This window comes from Triturus cristatus, chromosome 6 (genome assembly GCF_964204655.1).
Source record: "Triturus cristatus chromosome 6, aTriCri1.1, whole genome shotgun sequence".
Lineage (NCBI taxonomy): Eukaryota > Metazoa > Chordata > Amphibia > Caudata > Salamandridae > Triturus > Triturus cristatus.
The window spans coordinates 789,143,083-789,159,009 of record NC_140589.1 but is presented as its reverse complement, the minus strand read 5'-3'; the positions used below and the strand labels follow the sequence as shown (position 1 = coordinate 789,159,009).

Below are 15,927 nucleotides of genomic sequence, written 5' to 3'. Positions count from 1 at the left end.
AAATAATGATGCTCACACCCTGGGAGAAAACTGAAAGGGTGTGGGGGGTCATTCACTTTTTTGATTTTCAGAAACAAACTCCTGCTTTGGGAGTTTGTTTCTGAAAAACAAAAAATGTAAAAGATTTGGTGAATAATGATGAAAAAATCAACAGCGACTGTCTAGCTAACATTTTGTAACCTTATGGGAATTGCTTTGACTTCAATGTCTTTCAAGATACAGAGATGAACCTTGGCCAGAAGCCATGTCTAAATTTGACAGACAAAGTATTCTATTGTATTGTAATTGCATTTATATTTCGATTACTACCCCATACGAGACGTCAAAGTGGTTTTTCGGCCAGTAGCACGCTTCTCCTGGACCCATAGAGGATTAGTGTTGAATTAGTATGGTGAAATATTAAAGTATTTGAGTGGTGGATATTAGTCAGTTTATTTTGAGTTAGAAGGATAGCGGAGGGATAGAAGGGGAAGAAAGGTTTGTATTCATATAGCACCAGTCACCCCTGATGGGTGTTGAAGAGCTTTTCTGGTGATTAGCACGCTACTCCGGAACCCATAAAGGATTAGTGTTGAAAATTAGTATAGTGAAATATGAAGTAATTTGAGTGGTGGATATGTTATTCAGTTATTTGATAGAGAAGGGTAGGTGGCAGGAAGAGGGAAAGAGGTTTGTATTTATATAGCACTTGCTACCCCTGATGGGGTTTTGAAGCGCTTTTTTGGCGAGTAGCACGCTACTCCGGAAGCCATAAGGATTAGTGTTGAATTAGTATGGTGAAACATGAAAGTAATATGAGTTGTGGATAAATACGGTCAGGATGGCGGTGGTAAAGTACTCCACCATCCATTTGAACACTACAGCGTCTGTCAAAGGCTAATTAAAGCTCAAAGTCTTTAGAAGTCTTTAGAATTAGTGGAGTGCAGCAGGAAAGAGGCACTCTAAGAGAAGCTGGGTAAAGAGAAAGAGTCACATAGAGCTATAGCAGAGCACTATGTTTAAGGGAGGGAGAGAGAGGTGGAATACAGAGACAGTGGGGAGGGGTTTGGTGGGTGAGAGAACAGAGGATGACTAGGGGTGGGTAGAGATAGACAAGCATGTCAAGAACAGGAGAGATAGGCGGTAGAAGGACCTGTGCTTGCATAGTGTGCTAGATCTCACATGCTAGAAAGAAAACATAGTACAAAGATGTCAGAAGTAAATGTATGCACTGAACCAATCAACAATCAAGGTGAAACCTAAATGCTGCATGGGTGGAACAAATACCAGTATAGAGAGAAAAGCCATTGAATCAGGGGAAGGCAACTTAAATGGACAAGAAGGCCATTAAATCATATGCAACAAGCAGACCAAAAGCCCACATGAAATATATTTTAAAGTATTGATTACAACACTGTCTGCGACATAGAGCTGAATATATTGAAGCAAGCCCATAAAACAGAGCTGCTGTCACCTTAGCTTCCATGTCACCGATCTTGCCTTGACTCAACTAGCCACTAAGGGAGACCAGCGAGGTGTGTTGTTGCTGCTGAGAACTTTTTACAACCATGAACCCTTGGGTGACTTAAACTTTCATTCTTCTGAGGTTAATACATTCAGCACCAATAGAAAGGATAATAGTAACACCATTCCATAAAGGGTGCAGGGACAGAATATCAAATCAAAAATATCGATTTACACAAATATCGAGTTAAAAATATTGTGGGTCAGAAATATCGGCAGACAAAATCTCGTGGTCAAGAATATCAAATTTAGGTAAGTAATATCGATGTTACAAATATCGAGGTGTAAAATATCGTTTGCAAAAATATAGTTGTTAAAAATATCGTTTTTTTTTATTAATGTTATGTATTTAATATATATGTTATATGAATGCGATGTATGTTTTTTTCATAAGATTTGTTTGTATTTGTAATATATGTGTTATATTTTTAATAGTTATTAATTATTTTTTATTTGATTTGTGGGTTTATAGGGGAATAGGGTGGGAAGTAATTTAATTATGTAAAATTAATTGATTATTTTAGTAGTTATTAATATTTTTGTATTTGAATTTTGCATTTTTAGTTCCGTAGTGGGTTGTGGGTTTATAGGGGAAAAGGATGGGAAGTAATTTATTTATATTAAATGTATTGAATATTTTTTATTTATCATTATTTGTTTAATTGAGATGTTATAGTGTTAAATGGCTAAAGTAATTTATTATTAATTAATTCATAATTGTGTGTTAATTAATTTTGATTAGTTAATTGGTAATTATGGTAATTGTGTAATTAATTTTAGGTGTGTGTTGGAGTGTTTATAGGTGTAATGGGTGGCAAGTAATTTATTTCTTATTGAAGAATTAATAATTAGTTATTAATTAATTTTAATTAATTAACTAGTAATTAATTATAGTAACTGTTTTAGGTGTGTGTTGTGGTTTTTATAGGAGTAAAGGGTGGTGAGTATTTTTTGTTTAATGAATTATTATATAGTTGTTAATTAATGTTAATTATTTGATATTTATTTTGTGTAATAGTTTATTTTGGGGGTGTTGTTTTTACTTTTAAAAGGTGGGTATTAAATACATTTTTAAATATTTAATTATTAGTTAATAGTAATAGTTTTTTTAAAGAATATTTAATTGTGTTTTATTATTTTATAATTTAATTTAGGTGTGTGTTTTGGATATTATAGTGTTAAAGCATGTGTACTCAATTAATGCTTTTTTTTTATTAATAAGATTTTTTTAATTGATAAATAATTATGTTAATTGTGGAAATAAATGTAATAAAAAATGTTGAAGTATTTTGTTATTGGTGTGGTGTGATAGGGTAGGAAATAAAATAAATATGTTTATGTTTTAATTAATTTTTTGGGTTTGTTAATATTTGCTACTTTTAAATCATTCTTGTTTATAAATGTATTTATACATTTATTTTATAGATTATTTCTAGGTTTTTGTTATATGTAATTAATATTATAATATGTGTTCTTTTTATATGTTCAATATATTTAATTTTATATTTTTTAAATATTGTTTATTTATTTTTATGATTTTTACAAATGTGTAATATTTTTTTTTTTAATTGTTTAAGTGTTATTAGTAAAACAAATCTCTGCTATCCCGCACTTTCCCTAACTGTTGCACTCACTGGAGTGGGAATAGTAATTGTTGCCCCTCCGCTATCCAACACTTTCTTTACTGTTGCACTCACTGGAGTGGAATAAGTCATTTTTACCCCTCCGCTATCCAACATTTTCCCTACTGTTGCACTCACTGGAGTTGGAATAGTAAATTTAATTCCTCTGCTATCCAACATTTACCCTACTTTCGCACTCACTGCATTGGGAATAGTAAATGTTACTCCTCCACTATCTAACACTTTCCCCAGCCGCGGTTGGTAGTGGGAGTATCTGCCAGGCGGTGACGTGGAGAGGGGGAGGGGCAGGGTGGGGCGTAGTAAACTATGGATTATGGAAGTTTTCAGGTAAGTACACATTAAATAAATAAAACGCATTTTGTTGCGTGCACTGTATCGCATTTGGGGATGCAGTGCGCACAACGAAATCCGTTTTATTTATTTATATGTGTAATTACCTGAAAACCTCCATAATCCATAGTTTACTACCCCATGCCCGGCCCCTCCCCTTCCCCACGTCACCACCCGGCAGCTACTCCCACTACCAACCACGGCTGACTTTCCCTACTGTTGTACTGACTGGAGTTGGAATTGTGAATTTAATTATTCCCCTATCCAACACTTTCCTGACTGTTGCACTTATTGTATTGGGAAATGTGTTTGAATTTTTTTAATTGTTAAATTTTTTTAAATGTATTATATATTTTTTTATTTATTGATATATATATGTATTTTATTTTTATATAATTTTAAAGTTTGAAAATTAAATAAAGATAATAGTTAATACATAATTTGTAAGTATATATATGTATACATTTTTATGTTTGTGTGTTTGTATTTTTTTAATTACGTTTATTTATTATATTTAGTTAAAATGTATATTACATTTAATTTATTTTGTTAAAAATAATATTAATATTTAATATATTTGCCATATATTATTTTATATATCATTTTTAATCGATATTTTGTACATCTATATTTTTTACCTCGATATTTTTGATTCAATATTTTTGTACTTACCTATTAAGGTATTGGAGTATTTTAGCAGTCGATGTTTTTATTTTGATATTTAGAACATCGATGTTTGTTACATCGCTATTCTATCAGTGAACCTCCATAAAGTACTACAAAGGTGCCGATTCCAATCCGGGTCGGAAAGCACTCCGACCGAGCCAGATCCGGAGTGTTTTCCGACCGAGTCGAAGTCCTGCAGTCCGACCGAGCGAGTACGATGCGGCCGTATGCTGCCAGACTCGGTTCGGTCGGACTCCCATAGAAGTCAATGGGAGCCGGTCGTACGACGCGCACATGGGCTCCCATTGACTGAATGGGTACGTCTCGAGCAAGGGCGCCCCTACAGTGGGTACGCGTCGGTGCCATCCGCACCGTACATGCCTGTGTTGGGGGGACCCTTGGGTCTCCCCCTGTGTCCGAGTCGTAGGGCTGCGGGTGACAGGGGGTCCGACGCGGACCACCAAAGGCAACCACCTGGACGTTTTGCGAGGCGGACACTCCAGCTCGCACAGGCTGTCCGACGATTGCATCGTACTGGCTTGGTCGTAAATCGCATCCATTGCACACCACGGTTAGCTTCCGACCGAGACGTACGGAGCGGTTCGGACCCAGAAACGACTCGGTCAGTGAATTTCACGTAGCTCGCATCGTACTTGCTCGCTCTTACAGCTGTATGAGTTGGGCAGAAAACAAGCGTACAGCTCGTAGTTTTTTCCGGCCGGATCGCGTTCGGTGCCCTTCCGACACGGATCAGAATCGGCCCCTTAATGTCAAAACTCTGATATCAAGTGTCATATACATGATAAAAGGTTGTTCTCAGTAGTAAACCAGGTTGCTACTGTTCTCAATCTCATCACCATCATGCAAAAAATGAGAAGGGATCTATTTCTGGAAAGCGGTGAGGAGTTATGGTTTAATCAAATACAGTGGTACATTTATTAAAATCCAAGAGAGTTGCCGGGGGAGATACAGTTTTCACAAACACTGAGGTGCTTATTTATGCGAGGGTTGAGTCACGTTTGCACCACGCAAACCTCTAAGTCAGATTTTTGAAGCCATGCAAAGCCCTTTGCATTGCTTTGAGTGGCTTCAAAAATCCAAGTAATGCAACGCAGCTGAATTCTGCAGCACATATAGAAATAGGAATATGCCTCCTAGGATTGTTTTTGTGCAGGAAGGTGCCCCTTCCTGCACAAAAACAATCCTGCATGCAACACTGGCAACCTTGCACCATGGTGCAATGGTGCCCGCGTTGGCGCTGGGCTGCCAAATGGGCACAAGGGAAAGGACAGGAATGTGCCATACTCACTTAAATACGGTGCATTCCTGCCCTTTTCCTGTCACGCAGCGCAACAAGGTGACTTGCTGCTTTGCGTCACATGCTCGTAAATGAGCCCCTGAGTTTCTCGCTCATTAACAAATTCATGAAATATTTCCATTCGAATGCCTCACCTTGCCATCAGGATACTGGGTTTCTTCATGCACATGGTCTTCAATGCTTCGATTTTCCGCAAACACTGAGACTCTTCTAGATAATATCGACTTCTGAGGGGAGTTCTGCAGAAAAATGATGCACTGGTCATGGAAAGCTTTTCTGTAGGGTCGTGGCAACAGCCAGAAAGCTTCCAATGTGCTAGTAAAGCATCATTGTCAGCTCTTGCTACATCCCAGAGCAGTCGCCTTTGTAAAAGTAAATGACCCTTCTCATCACTCATCCAAACACCTTTGTGAGCACACAAGTCTCTTCGAGTATGACACGCCTACCTACATGGAGTGAAAAAGAGACAATTGGAGAAGATTCAATCATGCATACACCTCCGTGTGGTATTCTCAGCTAACCTCCAATAAGTTTACCAAATGCAATCCACAGGGCAGCTTCCGGGATAGGAGTTTGTTGCACATATCTGAAGAGGCACATATTACGTCTCATGAAGGTGTTTCCAGACATTCATCCAGAAGGTTAAGGTTAATTAGATTAACACACATTTTGACGTTTTGAGAAGAAATGTATTTTTCATCTTGTTTTCTCTTATGGGTCCTTGCTTGTTCAGTGCTTGATTGGTGCCTCTCACATATCCCATTTGGCAGAGGTTTGTTATGAATGGCAAATGCAGCTCTCAGAAATATATATGGGCAGGTTAGGAGGCACACAAGCACTACCGTGTGGCTGTGCAAACTGTGTGTCTGTGTGATTTATGTGGGGATGAGTCAGGTGTGTGAGGTTATCGCAGGTTGTGACTGAGGAGAGAAAAGATTGGCTGCAGGTTAGTGAGACCCTCCCTGTCCCCTAAGAGTCTCAAGTGAATAACAATCCTTGAAGAGAACCAACCTGTGGGTTGACTCGAGATATCCCTTGTTGTATGTTTGTGTTTATTATTATTAGGTGAGCGAGAGCCAATTGCTGATTACAAACCGAGGGGCTCATTTACAAGTCCTGTGCGTGCCGAAAAATCACTTTTAATGACAATCCGGTGCCGCACACAGCAGAGCCATATCTACAAGGCCACTTAAAGCCACCCTGCATGCCTTTTCCTGGCCTTGTAGATATGGTGTGAGGCAACATAGCGCAAGTTGCGGCATTGCCTCACACAGCAATAGGGAGGTGTGCCAAGGGAATTACGGTGGCTGTGCCCATGCAACACCCATGGCATTTGACACATTCCCAGATTTACAACAAGCTGTAAACCTGGAAATGCATCAAAAGCCTACGCCTCCCCAGAGGTTGCATAACAGATGTTTTGATGAAGGACGGTGTTCCTTCCTGCACATAACAGCCTGATTTGAACGCATGCACCCTTGCACCACGGAGCAAGGTTGCCTGCATTGGCAGTGGGAAGCCATTTGTACACCAGCGGATTGTAAGAGGACAGGAATGGGCTGTATCTCATAGATATGGCACATTCCTGCCCTTTGAGTTTGACACAGGGCAGCGCAGCAAATTGACGTGCAGTACTGCCCTGCGTCAAATTGTTGAAAATACCCCCCAAGCCTTTAGTTGGTGTATTATCCGTGTGAGATTTCTGAAGCCAGACATTGTATTCTTCACGCTGGAGTACAGCATGCTTTTACCCCTATTTGGGAGATGCTCATTTTGGTGAGGCCAGTTTCCAGTCTCAGGGGCCACCCACTCGTGGTAGGTGCAATAATCCTATACATAGATATGGCATTTATGTATCATTTAGTTCTGTCTGTCTTCAGAGAAGATAGAAATTATCTGCACAGGGTGAAGGGGCCTTAGACACTGTAGTTTCATCACATGGGTTGGGCTGTGTCACTGTTCAAAATAAACAGTTTTAGTTTATTGATTCCCACAACTGATATACTCACAACTTTCTGACTTTCAATGTCTTTTGTGAAATCTATCTATCTATCTATCTATCTATCTATCTATCTATCTATCTATCTATCTATCTATCTATCTATCTATCTATCTATCTATCTATCTATCTATCTATCTATCTATCTATCTATCTATCTATCTATCTATCACCCAGTGGCGATCACAACTGAGTTGTTTCCATAGAAAGTGCCCTTTTATTTTGCTAATAACTTTAGCACCATATAACAAATCTTCACAAAAGTATACAAAAAAAGTACTATCTTCTGCATAGCCCCTGAGGCCGGCTCAATTACCATGTCCCGGGGATCCCCCGACCCCAGGAAACAGTATTTTCCATACCTGCAAGTGTACAGTCAGGAAAGCATATGTTTGCTTCAGCCTGGCACATGCATTTTTAAATCTCCCACCTGGTGGGAGCAAACATGCCTTCCTTGCCTGCAGGAGTGTGGGCAGGAAAGTCATGTCTGCTCCCAGCAGAAACAAATAGTGTTCCCACCCAGTGGGAGCAAGAAAAAACAGCTGCTACTGCTGGGCAGGACCAATCCTGGCTCCCGCAACACGTGGGGAGCCGGCTGGCTCCTCCCACCCCAGCCCCAACATGTGGTTTGGTTGGTGTCCCACGTGGGCACTGGGGCACCCACATAAAAGAAACATAGGAAGATGGGATACCCTGGGTTATAATAGGGACAATAAGCTTGGGGAAGAGGGTGGTGTGTCCCTCCCCTTTAAGTTAACTGCCACCCTGGGGGTGGGGTCTTAAGGCTTGGGTAGTGGCACCACTCCCCTTTTAAAAGGATTTTATTTAATGAATTTGGCCCCAGGTGTTAGGTCTCCCTTGGGGAGGGGGGATGCACAGCTTTCAAACTGACTTTCTGTACCTCTTCTCTCTGCTACCTATCATTCATGTTTGGCTGTAGGATTTTGACTTATATTTGAACATTATTTATTAAGTTAGGGGGTTTCATTGATAATTCTGGTGAATGTATGCCATAAGCCTTAGTTCTGAGTTACAGTGGGAGGTTGCCTTTGCATTTACACAAAACCAAGCATGTCAATACACTAGCAATCCTGATTCAGTCATGATCTTTCCGATTGCCAGCCTGGCATTAAGTGGGCTACATCTGCCATGATAAATCCAGGATGGCTATCAAATGTACATTACAGACCTTGGCTTCAGCTCCTGGTGGGCCATGTGCTGTCTCTGCTGGGGTTCTCCTTCCACTTGGCGTCACACTACGACTTCTGATGTTTTCTCCTGGGCCGTCCACTCGTTCCAAAGCTTTCATCGGTCCTTGAAGTCTCCTTACACCAAAATTCTCTTTTTCCTGAGCCAGCATGGGTACAATTAAGAATTATTGAGTAAAACTTGGATATTAGGTTTCGGTGCAAGGTAGGAAGACCTCCCATGTTTATTATGATCAGAGTCACATTTCGTACCTGGTGCTCGTCATTGCTGTCTTCCTTTTGGAAATGAACAAGCGGAGTGTCTTCGGAACTTCCTGAGAGTGAAGGCTTCCTGCCTATTAATCAAGAATAATATGTACAGTTAAAATGTTGGAGAACATAGCCCTATTTTGAAAACAGCTACTTACTGTGGCCCTCATTTACTAAAGGTTGTGTGTGTTCGCACAACGCAAACCAATTTAGTGCCACACCCATGCACCTTAAAAATGGTTAATACATTAAGGGGCTTATTTGTGAGCCCTTGCGACACTTTTGGCAAGCCGGTGCATCACTTTTGTGACGCACCGTCTGCGTAAAAAATGTGCCATGTTGCGCCCTATTTACAAAGTGATGCATCTAGGCAGATGTGCCACTTTATAAACCCCTCCGCCATATTATACCTGCGCCAGGTATAATGTAAGCAGGGTGGGCGTTACCCCGCAAAATGCCTCGTAGAAGTGTCACAATAAAATCTATAGGATTTCAGTGTGCCACTTCTATGAAGCTACTGCGTCAATATCTTACACCTACCTCAAGGAAGGCGTAAGACTGATGCAGACCCTGTCACATGGGGCCTGCCCCATGTGAAAGAAACATTGCTGGAGTTGCGCCACGTTCCTGACACAACTCCAGCAATGCATAAGTTTTGTGCCGAAAGATACATCAGTAGTACTGACGTATCTGTCATCCTTTGCAACATGATGCATAATACAGTAAATATGACGTATCAATGGTGTCACAAGGAGGGCACACTAAGAAGTGTTACATCGCTGCTTTGTCGCAGCGATGCAACTCTTCTCATAAATAAGGCCCTAAGGCTGTGCTTTGCATTGCATCACACCAGCTCCCACACCTAACTTTAGAAAATTAGAGCTCATATCTGTTCTAAATTCTGGGGCATATTTATCATTATTTCTCGCAGCACAGCAATCCACCATGCTGCACTGCATGAAAGGGCAGGAATCTGCAATATTTAGCAGTATACGGTGCATTTCTGACCTTTCCCTGCGCTGGCGCACCCTTGGCTGAATAACACCAACGCAGGCGCCCTTGCACCGTAGTGTTGTAAGCAGGATTGTTTTTGTGCAGGAAGGGACACCTTCCTGCACAAAAACAATCTTCTGAGGTATTTTCCTCTTTTTATGTCTGCTGCAGAATACAGCACACATAGAAAGAGTAAAAAATGAGAAATACAGATACTTCTCCTCTTTACGCCCCACCTGGGGAGGCGCAGCATTTTAATGCATTCTCAGGTCTACCTGTAATATTAAATCTGGGAATGTGCCAAAATCCATGGGTGGATGAGTGGGAACACCCACGCTCCATCCACCCATGGAATGCCTCCCTGGGGTAGAGTAACGCAACTCAGTGATTTGCGCTGCGTTGCGTTACTCTAGATTTATCAAGCCACTCAGGGCCATGCAAGGTGTCATTGCGTGGCTTGATAAAGCTTAGTAGTTGCGTTGTCCTTGCGCCCCCTTGCATGGCAAAAGATCTACGCAACTTATTAATAAATATGCCCTCTGTAAGTATTTTTTCCGATAAAATGCTTTCAAGCAATTTGGGTGTCCTCAGTGTGAAGAACGAGGCACTCATTTACTACAGTGTCCAAGTCTTCACAAAAGATCGCATCAATTTCATAACAGTTCTAAAGGCCTGCGTGTGAAGTGCTAAACTGTACTGTGCCTCAGGGGTGTACGCACTCACTTTAATAAGGGAGGCAACTAATTAAAAAGTATATATACTAAATGTGCTTTCCTGTTAGGAACTAAAGCCCCAATATAATTGTGAAACAAGGAGTAGCTATGCAAGACTATTTGAGTGGTCTCTGAAAATATTTCTCCTAGAAAGTGAATGAGCATTTACATATATGTCTAATAAAAGGAACACAAAAGTAATTGACATCTGATGAGATCTATTGTGTTTTTTCTAAAATAGGGAATGCTTAAAATTCAGTCTATCGCAGCAGGAAAAAACGCAATAATGGCTTTGGCCCAGTGATATGACCAGAATCATCATTTATTTTTTATTCATATGCAAGACAATATCATACTAATTGAGCAAAGTTAAACACATAAAAAAATTTAATTATTGATGCATTTGAGGGTGGCCAGTTTGGCTCACCTGTTCCAGGCAGATAAAGTTGAAAATATCTCAAGCTGTAGGTATACCTTAGCAGACATTCAGAGTTGCAATGGTGCCTGAAGTCTCATGGAAAATATCACTGCCTTTTGTTGCTAAGGATTCACATTAAATAGTAAAGTAAACATTCGATTTTATCATTTGCTTTGTTCACGCAAACTATTTCAAGTAGGTGGTAAACCAGTTGCAAACAGGAAGGGATCTTCAGAAGACCCCCTTACCCTTTGTGATTGGCAGCAAAAACGTTTTTGAAGAGCAGGCAGTGATCCCATTGACAGAAACAGAAACATTTAATTTTTCTTTTTTAAATGTGTTCCGTTTTCATTTAAGGAAAACAGGCCATCATCCCTGTGAGTGGCGGCCATTCCCAATCGGTCGCAAATTGCGACCTGCCTCATGAATATTAATGAGGCAGGTCTGTTGGGACCCATTTAGAAATCACAAGCAGAGTCTGAGACACTGTTGTACATTTAATTTTGTGACTCGCAAATTGAAAGTCGTAAAATGAAATGGTCTGACATGTGTCCCTTTCTGTTACACCACTGGTTACCTATTGTATTTATGAGAGTATCCTTAAGCTTATCTAGTGCATGGGCAGTTTTCTAGATGTCTGTAATTTATCACAAGCAAAAGAATAAAACACGTTTGGAGCGAAAAAAGGATTTGGGAGGATACAAGGATTCTTGTTTCCCTGGCAGTGACATTTTGTTCCTAGGTCCCCCATGCACGAGGACACCTTCCCCTGTCATTTTAAGAGCGAGTCTAATCTTGCTTTGCCTTTAACAAGGTTCTTCTAAAAGCACTTACCTTTTACATGAGACATTGAAAAGTTGTCCTTATATACACTGAGGTGCGAGACAAGAACGGGGGACTTCCTGTGAGGGTTATTTAGTGGTAGGTGTGCAGCCTACAATAGAAAACAAAAAAAGAATTTTAAACTAGAAATACTAGGCATATCATATTAAAATAACTCATTTATCAAGCTGTGAAAAAAAAATCTAAGGGCCTGATCACAAATGCCCTGTTCTCGGATGCAATAATTATAGCACCAATTAAATGGTGTGTTAGTTTTAGCATATGCATATTTCAAGCTATGCCCCACAGAGTATAGCATGGATTTTGGTGTGATAATGCACCTAAGTTTACCTGCCCCTGTATTCATGGGGTATTTTTCATCTGTTAACTTTCTGGATGTTTGACCTGCAAACACCTATGGTAGAGTGAGGTGCAACTTGTAATTACTGGGTGCAATATAGATTGTGCCACTCATAGTTCCAATCCCTGAGCAAACTGGTTTTTGAGCAGAGATCGCAATTTAACAAGACACTTGCAATCAGTTGTTAAGAGTGTAGGAAGCTGGCTCTGTATATACTATACCAAAGTAAGATATAGTGTGCACTAAGTCCAGTGGATCCCCAGAGGTATAGCAAAGGCTAAATTAGATAACCACTAACAGCTCAATTTGTGGTAGTGTGATCGAGCAGTTGGGCTTATCAGGAGGGTGTGTTAAGCATTTATTGTATTCACTCAATCAAGACTGATGGCACACACTCAGAGACAGAATCCAGACCAATTAGGTAGATATAAAAAGGTATACTTATGTTTTATTTCTAGAACCAAGCAGAACTTGGCACAGGTAGGTAAAATACACTTTCAAATGCAAGGCTGTACACAGAGATGCAATTGTAGTTGAAATTGGAATTGCTACAGGATTGTATTGGCTTACAGTTTAGAATACATAGAAATTACTTTTGGTTACTTTTAGATTACTTTTCAGTTACTTTGGCTACTTGGGGTGATATGCCTACATATCACACAATGGGTCTTGCAAAATACAGGTAAGTACGACAGTTTTGGTGTCAAAGCAAAGTTGCTTTGTTTTCTATACAAAAGTCAGTTCAACACTTAAAACATTTTGGATCATTGGTTCCTATGGGAGAAAAGAAGGTTATTGGTTTGCAGGTAAGTAACTGACCTGCAAAAATAGCTTTTGGGGGTTAGAACTAATGTTCAGTTAGGCAGTCAAATCGCTCCACCAGAGGCACCAGGGCAGCCAGGTGCACAGTGCAGGGGCTCAATGTTAGCCAATGGGGCTAGGGGGCCTTTGGTCAGGGGCTACTTACAAGCAGGTTACTTGGTTGTGGGAGCAAAGCTCCTGGGTTATGATCAGCACTGCAGGGGCCAACAATCACCATAGGAGCTGCACCACCAGCGGCACGGAGGCGGCCGGATGCAGAGTGCCAAGAAGACATCAGGAGCCCTGTGGTTCTCAATTGAGAGCTCCGATTTGAAGAAAAAGCTGCAGGCTCGGCAAGGAGGTCTCCTGAAGGCGACCACCGGCAGCAGAGGTAAGTTGGGTTCTTGGGGGATGCCTGGACACCGTCATTTGGGCCACCCATGGCTGTGGGGCATTGGGAGCAGGGGTGTCTTTAGGCGTCGGTTCTTCTTACCAGCTCTGGTGCGGTCAGGGGGAACACACAGGTTGAGGCTGCAAGTGTCAGTCTGAAGCTTCAGGTAGGTCAGAGATCACCAGATACCAGGTCAGGATCACTGGGGAGACCTCCTTGTGGTGTAGGGCCACTGGAACTCGGGCCGTGGGCATCGAGCGCAGAGTGGTGCAGAACTGCGGAGCCGCCTGGATCCGGGTTCTGTGGTGGAGTCTTTGGTTTAGCAAATCCGGTGCTTCTGGTGAAGGCAGAGAAGGTCCTCCAGGCCATGGATGGCTGCTGGCTGTGGGACACACTGAGGTTTCGCTGTTTGCAGGTTGAGGTTGGGACAGGCCGGTAGGGCTGTGGCCAAAGTAGTTGGTGTCCTCTTCTTCTTTCTTCAGCACAGCTCTTCAGTCCTTCTTCTTTCTTCTTCTCCAATCTGGGGAGGCAAGGTTCAGGGTCACCCCTTCTTATATTTCATATCGGCACCCAAATATAGGTCCAGGGAACATCGTACACTTTCCCTACATCAGCTCCCGTTATTTCATATGAACGAGCCTTATAAGGACATAACTCCAAATAAGGACAGAATGCCTTATACGGACATCACACCTTATACGGACTGCAGCTTTTTATGGACTAAACCTTTCACCTAGTTCCATGCCGAGGGTGGCTTTTTCCCATTCGATATTGCTAAGACATCACCCTTAGCACATATGAATAATTGATGAGTACACTCTCCAGGGGGTATACTTCACCTCTCCCATCGACGCGCAAGGTTTAATTCCCAACGTCATCCTCATACTGAACAATGGGTAACACAATGTACATAGACTGTATAAATACAGCACCTCTTGCTATCAGAAGGCAGGAGGGACCCGAGACTTCACAGCCGACACACTGACCAGAGACGCTGCAGCTCCGGCACGCCATCGCTCCAGCTGACAGTGGTCTGACGATCCCTTGCGGGGTGTCTAGCTCAAATCCAGGACGAAGTCCTACACTCTCAGAATTCAGGTATGGGGGTTTGACTAAAGTCTAGTGGGATTCTCGGCTCCTAGGCTTAGGCTATATAGCACCTACTCACATGCTATGTACTCACATGCTATGTACACTTAGGTACATCTAGTCAGGCATTTTAGGAGTACGCACTTCATTTTATAAATGCATTTTCTTATTCATGTATATGTTTATGACTATTGAAAAATGGTAGAACAAAAGTATTTCTTTTTGTTCACTGTACTGCTGGTTCTATATCTCTGCTACTGTGTTACAGTTGTAACAGCGCACATATTCTACATGAGCAGAACTACTTACAATAAATTCTTATTGTAAGCACGTTCAACTGTTTCTTCTCTGTATCTCTTTGAGAGCAAAAACAAGCAAGCACGAGTGACTAGGTGAAAAGTAATATATTGTTTCCATGAGTCTGAGGTTATTGTGTTCTAAGGATGCCAAAAACTAATCTCTCTGATAGCAGGAGATTCTAGTGGCACCGCGAGCTAGCTAATGCAAACCATAGGCTAATATATGCGGCGGGGGTGTACAGAGTAAGTCTACCACCAGATACACAGTATATGTTATCCGTAAACATCATAGGTCCTGAATGCCAGGGTACTATTGGGACTACACTACACCCTAAATACTAAATATATGGGTGTTACAGGGGTGTGCAGGTCGGGACCAATAGGTCCCTTCCTTGGGGTGAGTATACCCCCTATTAAGTCAACCTCCAGAGGGAGGGGGCATGAGTCTCTCTTTAATTGGCTGTGTCCCCTCATCTTCAAGATGGAGTGGGCTGAGATGAGTGCTTCACCTCGCCTCCCCCACCTGAGAAGTGGGGTTGGCAAAGATGGGCACAACTCTTTTCCTCACTTGATTTTCCCGCTGATTCTCCTGCGCAAAGTGGGGGTCAGAACAGGTGGAAGCCAGTTGCTGGGGGCAGAAAAAAGGCAGGGTCAGCTCGCAAAGTCAGCAGGTCTTTGAAGCTTCCACTTGTGGAGCCAGCCCATCTTGGCAAATGAGGCATGACACTTGTGCCCAGGATGGGCTTTGTTTCTGGACCCAGAAAGCGGAGGCCCTCTAACCAGGGGTCCAGAAACCTGTCTGGTGGTGGCGAAAGATGGGCAGCCATTCAGGAACCACACCAGGCTGGTCACTTTCCAGGGGGAATCTCTAAAATGCTCTCTGAGTGCATTTTACATTAAATCCCACACTGGCATCAGTGTGTGTTTAATGTGTTGAGATGTTTGCTACCAAACTTCCCATGTTTCAGTAAAGCCATTATGGAGCTATGGAGTTCGTAGTGACCAACTAACAGACCATGTACTATTTATGGCTTTACTGCACTTATAATGTCTAAGAATGGACTTAGACACTCTAGGGGTATAGTGCTCATGCAACTGAACCCTCTCCTGTGGTCGAGTGCACC

General features: G+C 41.7%; 1 protein-coding gene across 2 annotated transcripts in view; it reads right to left on the bottom strand.

The window, feature by feature from the left end:
- Positions 1–15,927, bottom strand: part of LOC146817881 (uncharacterized) — a 415,767-nt gene that overhangs the window by 62,517 nt on the left and 337,323 nt on the right. The window contains exons 15-18 of one of the 2 annotated variants that reach the window (XM_085611368.1): positions 11,875–11,974; positions 8,920–9,002; positions 8,649–8,807; positions 5,595–5,699 (exon numbers count right to left, since the gene is read on the bottom strand). In XM_085611368.1, coding sequence (XP_085467494.1) covers positions 5,595–5,699; positions 8,649–8,807; positions 8,920–9,002; positions 11,875–11,974 — 447 coding nt within the window. The remainder of the gene's footprint in view (positions 1–5,594; positions 5,700–8,648; positions 8,808–8,919; positions 9,003–11,874; positions 11,975–15,927) is intronic. The other variant, XM_085611369.1, reaches the window with a different exon arrangement.